This window comes from Salmo trutta, chromosome 7, assembly GCF_901001165.1.
Source record: "Salmo trutta chromosome 7, fSalTru1.1, whole genome shotgun sequence".
Lineage (NCBI taxonomy): Eukaryota > Metazoa > Chordata > Actinopteri > Salmoniformes > Salmonidae > Salmo > Salmo trutta.
Window position 1 is genome coordinate 7,129,721 of NC_042963.1, and position 15,742 is coordinate 7,145,462.

General features: G+C 45.1%; 2 protein-coding genes across 5 annotated transcripts; one reads left to right on the forward strand and one right to left on the reverse strand.

The window, feature by feature from the left end:
- The first annotated feature begins 326 nt into the window (after positions 1–326).
- LOC115196832 (protein-glutamine gamma-glutamyltransferase 2-like) lies at positions 327–13,788 on the forward strand. Of its 4 annotated transcripts, none has more exons than XM_029757767.1 (13): positions 327–517; positions 1,539–1,709; positions 1,877–2,107; positions 2,502–2,620; positions 3,491–3,619; positions 6,303–6,480; positions 6,651–6,789; positions 6,903–7,006; positions 7,171–7,386; positions 7,587–7,853; positions 8,095–8,255; positions 8,460–8,596; positions 13,286–13,788. In XM_029757767.1, the coding sequence occupies exons 1-13, from the start codon at positions 502–504 to the stop codon at positions 13,431–13,433; spliced, it is 2,016 nt and encodes a 671-aa protein (XP_029613627.1). In that variant the 5' UTR covers positions 327–501; the 3' UTR covers positions 13,434–13,788. The 4 variants fall into 4 exon arrangements, with proteins under 4 accessions (XP_029613627.1, XP_029613630.1, XP_029613626.1 ...); XM_029757766.1 differs by having other exon boundaries at positions 328–517; positions 7,144–7,386; XM_029757770.1 differs by lacking the exon at positions 13,286–13,788 and having other exon boundaries at positions 7,144–7,386; positions 8,464–8,586.
- Positions 13,789–14,098: 310 nt separating this feature from the next.
- exosc6 (exosome component 6) lies at positions 14,099–15,701 on the reverse strand. The gene has a single exon (XM_029757772.1). The coding sequence runs from the start codon at positions 15,514–15,516 to the stop codon at positions 14,683–14,685; it is 834 nt and encodes a 277-aa protein (XP_029613632.1). The 5' UTR covers positions 15,517–15,701; the 3' UTR covers positions 14,099–14,682.
- Between the last annotated feature and the right edge of the window lie 41 nt (positions 15,702–15,742).

A 15,742-nucleotide genomic window follows, 5' to 3' on the forward strand; every position in this document is an offset into this window, starting at 1 on the left:
ATTGGGATGTGTCTCCAGTCTAGATGACTCAACAAATGATGAAATATATATGGTGATTAAATTGCTATATCATGTGCAAGGAAAAATGGACCGAGCTCAAGTCAATGTCCCTATAGTAAATACCTGGGCTCTCATCCTTTTTTCAGTGTTGAAGTAAAATATTGAAGTAGGCAGAGACACACATGGGCGCGCATGACGAACACACACACACAGAGAGACTGACTGTGAGTACACCTTGGTTCTGGATCTCCACAGAGTGTGATGTCAGAGGTCAGGAAGGATAGTGAATGGGAGGTGTGTGTGAGAGTGTGTGTTGGAGCACAGGAATGGGGCCATTCCTCTCCAGTATAAATACGGGGTCCTGGTGGGGACAGTGGTAGAAAAGTGAGGCATACACCTTCAGGGCTGTTTGAAAAGGCACAAGAGGAGTCAAACTTATCATAAAAGGAGGTAACACGGCAGAGAAGAAAAGGAGGAGATATTCACAACAAAGACTGGAAAATGGCTGACCAAAACGGTGAGTGATTTATCATTATTACACTGCTTTTTCAAACCATTGATAGTGCTCTCTGAAGTAGAGGAGACAAATATTACTTGCAGTTTCCATATGTGCTGCCATATAAATAAAATGTGCTGCCGTATGAATTCACAGCAGTGTGTTGAGATCACTCATTCTAATTTAAGCAATGCACACCAGGAGAGTGAGAGACCAATATAGGCTTGTATGCACTATTCCTAAAAATATGAGGATGGGCAGATGTGCTATCTGACAAAGTTTATCCTGAAATGCATACATTTCTACATTTAAACAGAATATACAGTAGATCAGTGTTTCTCCTAGTGGAAAAAGTTGGTCTGTCTCTGTGTGTGTTATAAGTATATGGCACACAAGATTTCCTGCCAAAATAGATTTGTAAAAAGTAATCAACTTAAGGACATTTCATATTTTTTTCCACACAACTTTTAACTTAAATTCAATAACGTGACATGTTTTGTGGATTTCACATTGAATTCACGTTAGTTGACAACTCAACCAAATGTAAATCAAAACTACATGTTGAACTGACGTCTGTGCCCAGTGGGTATCATCAGCACAATGACTGGAAGTCTACAGATACCTTAGGGTATACTACATAAAAATGGTATCCACAAGTTCATCTGACACTGGATAAGGAAAAAAACGTATTGATTGCCAGAATCTCAGTCTCTAATGTTTTCACACAGTACATCATGCTTGAATGGAGTTGCCTACCTACAGTAGCTTCTATAAATTTGAAGTGGGGTCCTTGACTTGGTGACTCATAACGATAGTCAGGCTACAATTGATGACTTGTCTGACCTTTCTGTTGTTTGACCTGTACAACATGGGATCATTGTGATTGACATGACTAAAATAGAGATCTGTCTAGAAATATGAATATCTACTAGAGTATTAGTGTATGGCCTGGTTACCACCAAGATTCCCTCATGAACTCATTATTCCTAACTACACAGTAGAAGTGACTGTGCCCTATGTTCTTTCTTTAATTGTGTTCCAGGTGTATTCATGGGGATGGACCTGCGTTGCCAGGTGAACAACCATGCCCATCGTACAGGGGAGATGGACCTGGAAAGGCTGCTGGTTCGTAGGGGGCAGCCCTTCTCCCTCGCTCTGCAGTGCTCCACACCCCTGCCCCCTAAACACAAACTAGCCATGATCCTGCATCTGGGTGAGCAACTCAATGCCAAGGACCATAAGCTTGAGTCAGCTATAGAGTCGATACTATTGCACAGTGGGAGGAGGAGTCAGTTATGATTGACAGATATAAAACGAAAATGGTCTGGTAAAACAGCTTTGACTGACAGTATATGAGTTTTTGTTTGTTTGCGTGTTTAGGTAAGGAGGGTGAGGTGGTGGTGAAGGTTTTAGATGCCCGTTCTGGCCATGACAAGTGGTGGTTCCGCCAGCAGAGGGCTCAGAATGAGGTGCTGCTGACGGTCCACAGCCCAGCAGACACCCCTGTGGGAATCTACAGCATGACATTGCTGCTCCTCTCCCCTGATGGACACATCCTGGAGCAGACCATACCAGAGATGTTCTACCTGCTCTTCAATCCCTGGTGCAAAGGTGAGCTCCGACACATAAACACACACACACAAATTAGTAGAATCAGTTGAAATGGCCCAGTTGTACTTGCTCTTTTGGTGAGGGGAACCAATAAGGGCTCAGGAAGGTGTCATTGGTATTCATTACTTTTGCACTCTTAGTAGGTCAGAGTCAGGGGACTCAACTTCTACTTCTGTTGTGTGTTTGTCTCAGTCTGTCTCCCCCTGTGTTTACTTTTAAATAAGTTTGAGCTAAACATGAAATTATTAGAAGGGATAGAGAAATGTAAAAGTTGGTGAAGAGATATGAAAACTGTCAGTTGTGTGATACAATATCAAATCAATAAGATTGCTGTTTCCCCATATGTTCTCACTCAGTCTTTCCTCTGCTGGGTCTTTGTTTTTCTCCCTCCCAGCTGACTCTGTGTACCTCCCTGATGAGGAGCTGCTAGAGGAGTACATCCTGAATGAAAATGGCCTCCTTTACCAGGGCTCCTGGGACCAGATCTCCTCACTGCCCTGGAACTTTGGACAGGTAGCAAACAGCACACCTCTGAAGGATGGACAGCTAACCCACCTGAGACAAAATTGATATATAGAGAGCAAATCTTTTGATCACAACCGATCGATCCATTGAGAACAAGAACTCAGTGTTGTGTAGCCTAAATCACTGTTCTAGCTGAGGCGTTTTCAAACAGAAAGATAAACAACAGGGCATGTGGGAGGGTGTTGGCAGCCAGTAGTTTCTGGCGATTCTGATGGTGGCCTGTGTGAATTGTCACAGCTTGGTGGCATTGGAGACACAGTGCCTCAGCTGGCTGAAGAAATGTCTTTGGTGGATGTAAGGCATTTCTACCCTGGCTATGTGAAAATCCATGGTTTGTTTAGAGAGAGAGAGAGAGAGAGAGAGAGAGAGAGAGAGAGAGAGAGAGAGAGAGAGAGAGAGAGAGAGAGAGAGAGAGAGAGAGAGAGAGAGAGAGAGAGAGAGAGAGAGAGAGAGAGAGAGAGAGAGAGAGAGAGAGAGAGAGAGAGAGAGAGAGAGAGAGAGAGAGAGAGAGAGAGAGAGAGAGAGAGAGAGAGAGAGAGAGAGAGAGAGAGAGAGAGAGAGAGAGAGAGAGAGAGAGAGAGAGAGAGAGAGAGAGAGAGAGAGAGAAGAGAGAGAGAGAGAGGAGAGAGAGAGGAGAGAGAGAGAGAGAGAGGAGAGGAGGAGAGAGGAGAGAGGAGAGAGAGAGAGAGAGAGAGAGAGAGAGAGAGAGAGAGAGAGAGAGAGAGAGAGAGAATTGTCTCCATCTAGTGAGGAGGAAAGTACATATTCACAGTCACCAACTGTACGTTAACACTGGTTTGAGATTTGCATACCTCATCATGTGTTCTCATAATATTTTAACATATCATTTTTCATTAGTTTGAACAAGATGTGGTGGATATCTGTTTTGAAATCCTGAACAATTCACCTGCTGCACTGAAAAACCCAGAGATTGATACAGCCAACCGAGCAGATCCAGTGTACGTGAGCAGGACAATTACTGCAATGGTAAGGTTCACCATATAAAGTAATTATTTCTACATCTTGGGGAATAGATGGCGCCGGAGAAGAAGGCTGACGTTTTACGTGTTCCTATCCAATTGTTTTTTTGTTTGTTTCTTTACGTTGTTTGTAACTTATTTTTTTACTTATTTTGTACATGTTTCTGCTACCGTCTCTTATCAGAACTGCGATTTCTCACCATGAACTGGCAGAATCCTTTTTTCTTTTAACGAGTCCGACGAGCCCGACGTGAATGACATACTGCTTTCCCGGGAACAGGCCCAGATCCCCGTCATTTGCGTGAAGATAAGGCGGAGAAAAAGGGGCCGGAGGGCAGGCTGCCTTCTGAGTATTCGTAGGTGATCGAATAAACCCCCTCTGCCTTCCATTCTGCTAGCAAACGTGCAATCTTTGAAAAATAAAATAGATGACCTACGCAGAAGACTAAACTACCAATGGGACATGCAAAACTGTAATATCTTATGTTTCACGGAGACGTGACTGAACAACGACATTATCAACATACAGCTGGCTGGTTATACGCTGCACCGGCAGGATAGAACAGCGGCGTCTGGTAAGACAAGGGGCGACGGACTATGTATTTTTGTAAATAACAGCTGGTGCACAATATCTAAGGAAGTCTTGACGTTTTGCTCACCTGAGGTAGATAAGCTGTAGACCACACTATTTAGCAACAGAGTTTAATGTATTTTTCGTAGCTATCTACATACCACCACAGACTGAGGCTGGCAGTAAGACCACACTCAATGAGCTGTATTCCGCTATAAGCAAACAGGAAAATGCTCACCCAGAGGCGGCGCTCCTAGTGGCCGGGGACTTTAATGCATGGAAACTTAAATAGGTCTTACCAAATTTCGGCATCAGCATGTTAAATGTGCAAGCAGAGGGAAAAAACTCTAGACCACCTTTAGTCCACACAGAGAGACGCATACAAACCTCTCCCTCGTCCTCCATTTGGCAAATCTTACCATAATTCTATCCTTCTGATTCCTGCTTACAAGCAAAAATTAAAGCAGGAAGCACCAGTGACTCGATCAGTAAAATAATGGTCAGATGAAGCAGATGCTAAACTACAGGACTGTTTTGCTTGCACAGACTGGAATATGTTCCGGGATTCCTCCATGGCATTGAGGAGCACACCACATCAGTCATTGGCTTCATCAATAAGTGCATCGATGACGTCATCCCCACAGTGACCGTACGTACATACCCCAACCAGAAGCCATGGATTACAGGCAACATCCGCACTGAGCTAAAGGCTAGAGCTGCCATAGCCATGAAGTGCATTGAAAGGCTGGTCATGGCTCACATCAACACCATTATCCCAGAAACCCTAAACGCTCTCCAATTTGCATACTGCCCTAACAGATCCACAGATGATGCAATCTCTATTGCACTCCACACTGCCCTTTCCCACCTGTAAAAAGAGAACACCTATGTGAGAATGCTGTTCATTGACTACAGCTCAGCATTCAACACCATAGTGCCCTCAAAGTTCATCATTAAGCTATGGACCCTGGGACTAAACACCTTCCTTTGCAACTGGATCCTGGACTTCCTGACGGGCCGCCCCCAGGTGGTCCTCAACACAGGGGCCCCTCAGGGGTATGTGCTCAGTCCCCTCCTGTACTCCCTGTTCACTCATGACTGCACGGCCAGGCATGACTACAACACCATCATTAAGTTTGCCGATGACACAACAGTGGTAGGCCTGATCACCGACAACAACGAGACAGCATATAGGGAGGTCAGAGACCTGACCGTGTGGTGCCAGGACAACAACCTTTCCCTCAACGTGATCAAGACTAAGGAGATGATTGTGGACTGCAGGAAAAAGAGGACCAAGCACGCCCCCATTCTCATCGACGGGGCTGTAGTGGAGCAGGTTGAGAGCTTCAAGTTCCTTGGTGTCCACATCACCAACAAACTAACATGGTCCAAGCACACCAGGTTCTACAGCTGCACCATCAAGAGCATCCTGACTGGTTGCATCACTGCCTGGTATGGCAACTGCTTGGCCTCCGACCGCAAGGCACTACAGAGGGTAGTGCGTACTGCCCAGTACATCACTGGGGCAAAGCTTCCTGCCATCCAAGATCTCTATACCAGGCGGTGTCAGAAGAAGGCCCTAAAAAATGCCAAAGACTCCAACCACCCTAGTCATAGACTGTTCTCTCTGCTACCGCACGGCAAGCGGTACCGGAGGGCCAAGTCTAGGTCCAAGAGGCTTCTGAACAGCTTCTACCCCCAAGCCATAAGACTACTGAATATCTAATCAAATGGCTACCCAGACTACTTGCATTGCCCCCCGCCCACTTTTTACACTGCTGCTACTCTCTGTTGTTATCATCTATGCATAGTCACTGTAATAACTCTACCTACATGTACATATTACCTCAATTACCTCGACTAACCGGTGCCCCCGCATATTGACTCTGTACTGGTAGCCCCCTGTATATAGTCTCGCTATTGTTATTTTACTGCTGCTCTTTAATTACTTGGTACTTTTATTTCTTATTCTTATTTGTACTGCATTGTTGGTTAGGGGCTCGTAAGTAAGCATTTCACTGTGAGGTCTACACCTGTTGTATTCGGCGCATGTGACTAATAACATTTGATTTAGTTATAATCTCACAGTAATTAACTTACTTCCTCTACATCTGTGCAGGTGAACGCTAATGATGACCGTGGCGTGGTGTCGGGCCGCTGGGACGGGAAGTATGATGATGGGGTGTCGCCCACACGCTGGACCGGCAGTGTGGCCATCCTCAGGCGATGGAGCGAGGCCGGGGCACAGAGGGTGCGATACGGACAGTGCTGGGTGTTCTCAGGTGTAGCCTGCACAGGTGAGGCTGAGTGGGGGTTGCCTGACACAGGATGGCTCTCTTTTTCAACACTCTCTGGCTCTATATTTTCTTCAACCTTTCATTAGGGCTCCAGTAATATTCAGCTCTGTAATTCTAGACAGACTATATGCTATTTGCTGATTGGCTCCTTCCGTTCACCTATCCCACAGTTCTTCGCTGTCTGGGCATACCTACTCGCCCTGTTACAAACTACTCCTCTGCCCATGACACTGACGGCAACCTGAATGTGGACTATCTGTACAACGAGCAGCTGGAGAGTGTCTCTGAAGGCAGGAAGGACATGATCTGGTAAAGCTCAAACTACATTTCTTTCTCTTCACAAAGTCAGCACATTCATCATTTTTTTATTTTTTTATAGTGGCCTCCCTCACATCAATACTGTAAATGCTTTGTGTGTGTAGGAACTACCATTGCTGGGTGGAGTCCTGGATGGATAGGGAGGATCTTCCTAAAGGCTATGATGGTTGGCAGGCTCTGGATCCCACCCCACAGGAGAGGAGTGATGGTACGGCCCCACTTGATATTCATGATCAGTCTGTCTCACTAAGGAAAGGCTCCTTTAAAACTCTGTTATTGGGTTCTTCATAACCTCACTCTCTTCAAATCACCCCATCCCCCCACTATCGTTCCCTTGACTCTTAGGGGTGTACTGTTGTGGGCCCTGTCCAGTCAAGGCGGTGAGAGACGGTGATGTGGGGATGAAGTATGATGCAGCCTTCGTGTTCTCTGAGGTGAACGCAAACCTGGTCACCTGGATCGTCTACCCAGATGGCCAACGCTCACAGGTTTCCCTCAACCAGAAAACAGTGGGCCGAAACATCAGCACCAAGAGTGTGTATGGAGACTACAGAGAGGACATCACTAAACATTACAAATACCCTGAAGGTATTCACTTCCTTCCGTTAAGCACAGATAAGCACAAATGTTCACACCTGCTTAAATATTAGCACAGATGGGAACCGAACAGAAAGAGTACAGTACCGTTATACACAACAAATACCTCAAGGGAAGGGTGTTACTATATACACACACATACCATAAGAACACATATATAACAGTATGACATCCTCCTTTCTTTCTACCAGGTTCAGTGAAGGAGCGTGAGGTGTATGAGAAGGCAGGACGTCAGATAACGCAGCTGAATGGAGGACCAGGGCAGCTGGAGCTGAAGATCAAACACGCCCAGGCCATCCTGGGGACAGACTTTGATGTGATAGTGGAGGTGCACAACGTGGGTGGGGAGGACACCCCAGCCCAGCTGACTGTGACCTCCAACGCTGTCACCTACAACAGCCTTCACCGGGGGGAGTGCCAGAGGAGGACTGCCAGCCTGACCGTGCCAGCCCAGAAAGGTGGGCCTCCGCTTGTCACATACACCATATAGGTGCCGTAGGCGAGAGGAATCAAGACTCCGAACTGGTGTCAGTCCCTGTGTTAGATTAGTTTTTTTACTTGCACTGGGTGAGTCTGACCTACAAAATCCCTGGGTTTCTTGTATTTTTAGGAACCAAGTAAACAGAGCAAAAAATACCACACCGAAGTGAAAAGAATACAATAACATACTTTTTCCTCTCATCCCTATTATTCTCACAGCTCATAAGGAAGTGATGCGTCTACGGTACGATCACTATGGGGCCTGTGTGTCTGAACATAACCTGATCAGGGTCACAGCACTGCTCCAGGCCAACAGCCAGCCCGATGTCATTCTGCAAGAGGTCAACATCCCACTAAGCATGCCACAGCTCCATGTCAAGGTACTAGGCTATACTGTATGTAACTGTAAATAGCTGGTAAATAATTGCTTGATGAATTGTGTGCTACTGTTTGCACTTTGCACAATTGTCAAGATTGGCCATTTCTGGAGGGAAAGCAGTTGAAATATGCTGTAGGGGCTTGTTTTAGATATACTGAAATAATCCTCTCTGATGATGCCTGCACTGTCCATTTTCTTGCTTAAGGTAGTGGGAGATGCAGTTGTATCTCGGAAATTAATTGCACACATCAGCTTCACCAATCCCCTGCCTATCACCCTGAGAGGGGGCGTGTTCACAGTGGAGGGGGCAGGTCTGACGGCACCACGGGAGCTCCAAGCACCGTAAGTATCTCTGTGTGTTGTGTGAGGGGACACATTCTTCATTGACTGTATGACTTTCAGCATGTTTGCCAATAAGTGTGTTCAGAGAGAATGTTATATCAGTATTATAGCCATGTTATTACTGTAAGTATAGAGGTGTAAAGTGCTATTTAAGCATAGAAGTTGACTCATCTAAGGTTTTGCTTAAATAGCTTTGATTGTGGGTTTATCCATGAGCAATGAGTGAGACATGGCAGAATGAGTTTGAACAATGGTCTACTTACTATATGTAGACCTGAAACTCTTTAAAGCTCTGGGCTCTTTAAAGATCCCACACCCTGTGCAGCAGCAGATTTAGGACAGCAGCTCAGAGAGCTCTTGGCTGCCATGGTAAATTCCTCAGCAAAGACATACTCTTGCAATGTGGTCAGACTATAAAGAACAAGATCTGCTTTTCTCACACTCCACCTCCCCCAAAGACAAAGAGAGAGCCAGACATACCCTCCTTTTGCCAGGCCAAAGACGACTAACCTACCAGCCCAGCGTGGCTCTCCAGGACCACAAGCCAAATGTTACCACACATAACCTCCAACAGGAGACGCCAGTGTAAACATAAGCCCTCAGACTAAACACAGGATTATTTCTCTGCCCGTCATTGACGTGAGGCTGGGGTAAATTGAACATTCTTTGAATGGTATTATGTTCAGACTTAGATTTTTATTAAATCATGATCCAGACTGTTTTGCTAAGAAGAACCTAGCCTAGCTAATCTTTTGGTCAGTCATCTCATATTGTTCAAGTGTGAAATAATTTTAAACATGCTATGGCACACTGTCATAGCAGCACGTAGCAGCACATACTGTAGTAGCACATAGTGTAGTAGCACATAGTAGCACATAGTGTAGTAGCACGTAGTGTAGTAGTGTAGTAGCACATAGTAGCACATAGTGTAGTAGCACATAGTAGCACATAGTGTAGTAGCACATAGTAGCACATAGTGTAGTAGCACGTAGTAGCACGTAGTGTAGTAGCACATAGTGTAGTAGCACATAGCAGCACATAGTAGCACATAGTGTAGCAGCACATAGTGGCACATAGTGTAGCAGCACATAGTGGCACATAGTGTAGCAGCACATAGTGTAGCAGCACATAGTGTAGTAGTACATAGCAGCACATAGTGTAGCAGCAAATAGCAGCACATAGTGTAGTAGCACATAGCAGCACATACTTTAGTAGCACATAGCAGCACATAGTAGCACATAGTGGAGCAGCACATAGTGTAGTAGTACATAGCAGCACATAGTGTAGTAGCACATAGCAGCACATACTGTAGTAGCACATAGTGTAGCAGCACATAGTAGCACATAGCAGCACATAGTAGCACATAGCAGCACATAGTGTAGTAGCACATAGCAGCACATACTTTAGTGCACATAGTGTAGCAGCACATAGTAGCACACAGTGTAGTAGCACATAGCAGCACATAGTAGCACACAGTGTAGTAGCACATAGTAGCACACAGTGGAGCAGCACATAGTAGCACATAGTGGAGCAGCACATAGTAGCACATAGTGGAGCAGCACATAGTAGCACATAGTGGAGCAGCACATAGTAACAACTTGGTCATTTCTGGCAGCAAACCAGATTTAAATATTTACTGTGGGTGTGGTCTTTCCCAGAAATACACGGCTGCAAAACGTTGCTATTATGGGGTCTGAAGACACTTGTCAGAGACTCCAGTCACCCAAGTTATAGACTGTTTTCTCTGATACCGCACGGAAAGTGGTACCGGAGCGCCAAGTCTAGGACCAAAAGGCGCCTCAACAGCTTCTACCCCCAAGCCATTAGACTGCTGAACAATTCATAAAAATCGCCACCGGATTATTTATATTGACACCCCCGCCCCCCTTTCCTCACCACTGCTGCTACTAAAAGTAATTTCCTCACCATCTTAAATAAGCATGCCCCTTTCAAAAAATGTAGAACTAAGAACAGATATATCCCTTGGTTCACTCCAGACCTGACTGCCCTCGACCAGCACAAAAACATCCTGTGGCGGACTGCACTAGCATCGAATAGTCCCCGCGATATGCAACTTTTCAGGGAAGTCAGGAACCAATACATACAGTCAGTCAGGAAAGCAAAGACTAGCTTTTTCAAACAAAAATGTGCATCCTGTAGCTCTAACTCCAAAAGGTTTTGGGACACTGTAAAGTCCATGGAGAATAAGAGCACCTCCTCCCAGCTGCCCACTGCACTGAGGCTAGGAAACACTGTCACCACCGATAAATCCACGATAATTGAGAATTTCAATAAGCATTTCTCTACGGCTGGCCATGCTTTCCTCCTGGCTACCCCAACCCTGGCCAACAGCTCCGCACCCCCGCAGCTACTTGCCCAAGCCTCCCCAGCTTCTCCTTCACCCAAATCCAGATAGCAGATGTTCTGAAAGATCTGCAAAACCTGGACCCGTACAAATCAGCTGGGCTTCACAATCTGGACACTGTCTTTCTAAAATTATGTGCCGCCATTGTTGCAACCTCTATTACCAGTCTGTTCAACCTCTTTCGTATCGTCCGAGATCCCTAAAGATTGGAAAGCTGCCGTGGTCATACCCCTCTTCAAAGGGGGTGACACTCTAAACCCAAACTGTTACAGACCTATCTCCATCCTGCCCTGCCTTTCTAAAGTCTTCGAAAGCCAAGTTAATAAACAGATCACTGACCATTTCGAATCCCACCGTACCTTGTCTGCTGTGCAATCTCGTTTCCGAGCTGGTCACGGGTGTACCTCAGCCACGCTCAAGGTACTAAACGATATCATAACCGCCATCGATAAAAGACAGTACTGTGCAGCCGTCTTCATCAAACTGGCCAAGGCTTTCGACTCTGTCAATCACCGTATTCTTATCGGCAGACTCAACAGCCTTGGTTTCTCTAATGACTGCCTCACCCGGTTCACCAACTACTTCTCAGACAGAGTTCAGTGTGTCAAATCAGAAGGCCTGTTGTCCGGACCTCTGGCAGTCTCCATGGGGCTACCACAGGGTTCAATTCTCGGGCCGACTCATTTCTCTGTATATATCAACGATGTCGCTCTTGCTGCGGGTGATTCCCTGATCCACCTCTACGCAGACGACACCATTATGTATACATCTGGCCCTTCTTTGGACACTGTGTTAACAAACCTCCAAACGAGCTTCAATGCCACACAACACTCCTTCTGTGGCCTCCAACTGCTCTTAAATGCTAGTAAAACTAAATGCATGCTTTTCAACCGTTCGCTGCCAGCACCCGCTCACTCGACGAGCAGCACTACTTTGGACGCTTCCGACTTAGAATATGTGGACAACTACAAATACCTAGGTGTCTGGCTAGACTGTAAACTCTCCTTTGACTCATATTAAACATCTCCAATCCAAAATTAAATCTAGAATCAGTTTCCTATTTCGCAACAAATCCTCCTTCACTCACGCCGCCAAACATACCCTCGTAAAACTGACTATCCTACTGATTCTTGACTTCGGCAATGTCATTTACAAAATAGCCCCCAACACTTTACTCAGCAAACTGGATGCAGTCTATCACAGTACCATCCGTTTTGTCACCAAAGCCCCATATACCACCCACCACTGCGACCTGTATGCTCTCGTCAGCTGGCCCTTGCCACATATTCGTCGCCAGACCCACTGGCTCCAGGTCATCTATAAGTCTTTGCTAGGTAAAGCTCCGCCTTACCTCAGCTCACTGGTCACGATAACAACACCCACCTGTAGCACGCGCTCCAGCAGGTATATCTCACTGGTCATCCCCAAAGCCAACACTTCCTTTGGCCACCTTTCCTTCCAGTTCTCTGCTGCCAATGACTGGAACGAATTGCAAAAATCGCTGAAGTTGGAGACTTATATCTCCCTCACTAACTTTAAGCATCAGCTATCTGAGCAGCTAACCGATCACTGCAGCTGTACACAGCCCATCTGTAAATAGCCCATCCAATCTACCTACCTCATCCCCATATTGTTTTTTACTTTTTTGCACACCAGTATTTCTACTTGCACATCATCATCTGCACATCTGTCACTCCAGTGTTCATTTGCTAAATTGTAATTACTTTGCCACTATGACCTATTTATTGCCTTACCACCTCTCGCCATTTGCACACACTGTATATAGACTTTTTTTTCTATTGTGTTATTGACTGTACGTTTGTTTATTCCATGTGTAACTGTGTTGTTGTTTGTGTCGCACTGCTTTGCTTTATCTTGGCCAGGTCGCAGTTGTAAATGAGAATTTGTTCTCAACTGGCCTACCTGGTTAAATAAATGTGAAATAAAGAAAAAAAATACTCGCTGTTTGTTTGTTACCTATGCATAGTCACTTCGCCCCCACCTACATGTACAGATTACCTCAACTAGCCTGTACCCCTGCACACTGACTCGGTACCGGTGCCCCCTATATATAGCCTTGTTATTCTTATTGTGTTACTTATTATTACTTTTTATTTTTAGTCTACTTGGTAAATACTTTCTTATTCTTGAACTGCACTGTTGGTTAAGGGCTTGTAAGTAAGCATTTCACGGTAAAATCTGCACTTGTTGTATTCGGTGCATGTGGAAAAAACTTTGATTTGATTTTGATTTGAACCACAATTTACATTCGAGGATCATGCCAAGGCTGAGTTAAGAGAACCATGCTTTATTTTCTCCTACAGAGGCAACATTGGCCCAGGTGAAGATGTGAAGGTGAAGTTGTCCTTCAAGCCCACCCGTGCTGGCCTGAGAAAACTGATGGTCGACTTTGATGCAGACAGACTGAGGGACGTTAAGGGGATTGCCACTTTGATTGTGCGAAACAGATGAACTGTGAATTAAGAATGTATTTCATAGGTATATTTTTTTACATGTAAACATATCCCTGTGAATGCAATATAAAAGTGAGGTGCAAAATAACGGGATGGTTTTTCATATTATTCTTTGACCTTAAGGGATTTATTTTACCTTGTCCAAAGTAGTTAAGATTAGCAAAGAAAGGTGGGCCTTTAAATCCAAAAGTATTGTTAGAGTCCGAAGACTATCTGTGAGAAAAAAGTAACTGTACTCTTACAGTATTTACAGGATATAGCACACTATTTAGAAGCACATATTGCCTAGGACAAAGCATGGAGGCAGCCTTTAGTTATTATGCCCCCAGCCTCTGGAATAGCCTGCCAGAGAACCTGAGGGGGCCAAAACTGTGGATATATATTTTAAAGAGATCATAAAACATATTTTTTGCTTTGTCTTAGGGTGCTTTTTAGTTGTTTAGTTTGTGTCATTCCTTTGTTGTTTTTTTACTTGTTTGTTGTGTAGTAAATATTTATTTTCAGTAAAAAATTTTTTTTTAAATCCTGTAAACCACATTGCGTTGCTTTCAATGTCTGGAATGTGCCATATAGATAAAGCTTGATTTGATGATATTGTACACCTCTGTGGCTTAGATAATATGTATTCTGTTCTTTAATAATTTCATACTTGTGAAACATCTCTGACTTTAGTAAATTATTTATTTTTAAATCTATGCATGGAGTCTGACGTGTCAAAACAGTAAAAATTCACAAATGTTATGACTTTTTTCTTTTTACAAAAAAAAAAAATCATCTAACCTAGGCAGCCGACAGTGTGCTAGATCTGCACTATCATGGCTTGATGTACATTCCCAGTAATACACTCGTGTCCCCCATGGACCTGCTCATTCATAAAGTATCCTCTATTCAGGCTGCAAAGGCATCATTTTCCTCCTTAACTAGCTTTAATGGTGAGAAGTGGAGGGGGAAAAAAGGGGGAAATATGCGTTCTTTCTTTATGCAACACCATTTTCAGACAAATCTGCGTTCAGCCAAAAGGTGTGCAACATCGTAATTTGCCCAAAAATCCGAAAATGGTTGTGGCAAAAGGCCTTGTCGGCATTAAAGCTAGTTGAGGAAAATAATGCCTTTGCAGCCTGAATGGAGGATGCTTTATGTACGAGCCGGTCCACTGGGGACACAAGTGTATTACCAGGAATGCACATCAAGCCTAGACGATCAGCTGCCTAAGCTAGAGATCATCATACAACACATTTTTCAGTCTCTCAGCTCTCTGATGGTGGTGCTTTTCTTCGTACTGCCTTGGACAGTGCTTGCTGAATGACAGGGTAGAGTTTGAAACACCCCTCAATGCATGTGCGCACACCCCCAGTCAGGGTGTCCTCGCCCATCTCGCCATCCGATTGTAGTCCAGAAATCTGGTTCAGACTGGGCAGAAATGCAACTGTCAGGCTTCCCAAATTCTCCCTGGATCCTGAGGCCAAGTTGCATCCATTTTCCTCCAGAAAGGTAGGGTCGATAAGGTATGTGGCACCTTCCTGACGGATTGAGCATCCAAGAACCAGATCGTACATCTCTATACCTGCGTCTGCCAGCGCCATGGACGCACAGGTGACTGCATGTGCCAGGACGGCGCCGTCGTTTTCAAGGACCATCACATTTACTTCAATCTGAGAGCGAGGATACTTCTGCAAGCACACTCCTGGCCTCAGGCTCTCCAATAGCATCAGTGACAGATCCTTTTCATCACTACCTTGAATCCACGAGCCTCTCTCTCGACAAGAGAATGGGGCAAATCTCATGTCAGTAATCAGTCTTCCGGATTTCATATCGGTCTCATCCTTGCGCTCAGTCTCTCTGGGTCCATACACACAGCAGATCAGCTTCGTGTTCCCAGCTTCAATGTAAGCTGAACCTTTGGCTTGACTTATCAGCCCACATCGGACAAACACTGAACGGACATCCACTTGACCACGCTGCCTGCCATCTACCCTGGCGTCGTTGGAAGCGGTGGGCTTCTTTACCGCGGTTTTACACAGAAAGAGAGATGGACTTTGAGACACTTCTGGGCCACGTACCCTTTTTGTATCAGTCGGCATGGTCGGGGAATAGTCCTTCCAAAAATGTTACTTACTTGGGCCGCGTGCTGTATTTGTCCAAAGACGAGTTATTGCTAACTGCTTTTTCTGTTCCGGTTGCTCAATGACTGTATGCTCGATTAGATCACATGGTACCGTGTGTGCGTCACCAAATATCTTCCCCGGCCATCACATTGAGCTTGTAGTTCCTCCTCACACATCTGCTCACCTGTCACCTGCTGGACTG

Excerpts from the sequence above, each read along its gene's own strand:
- exosc6 (XM_029757772.1), bottom strand. The coding sequence starts at position 15,516 with ATGCCGACTGATACAAAAAGGGTACGTGGCCCAGAAGTGTCTCAAAGT.
- LOC115196832 (XM_029757766.1), top strand. Across the intron at positions 2,108-2,501 it reads CTTCAATCCCTGGTGCAAAG|CTGACTCTGTGTACCTCCCT; the intron begins GTGAGCTCCGAC and ends TCTCCCTCCCAG. Across the intron at positions 6,790-6,902 it reads GGCAGGAAGGACATGATCTG|GAACTACCATTGCTGGGTGG; the intron begins GTAAAGCTCAAA and ends TTGTGTGTGTAG.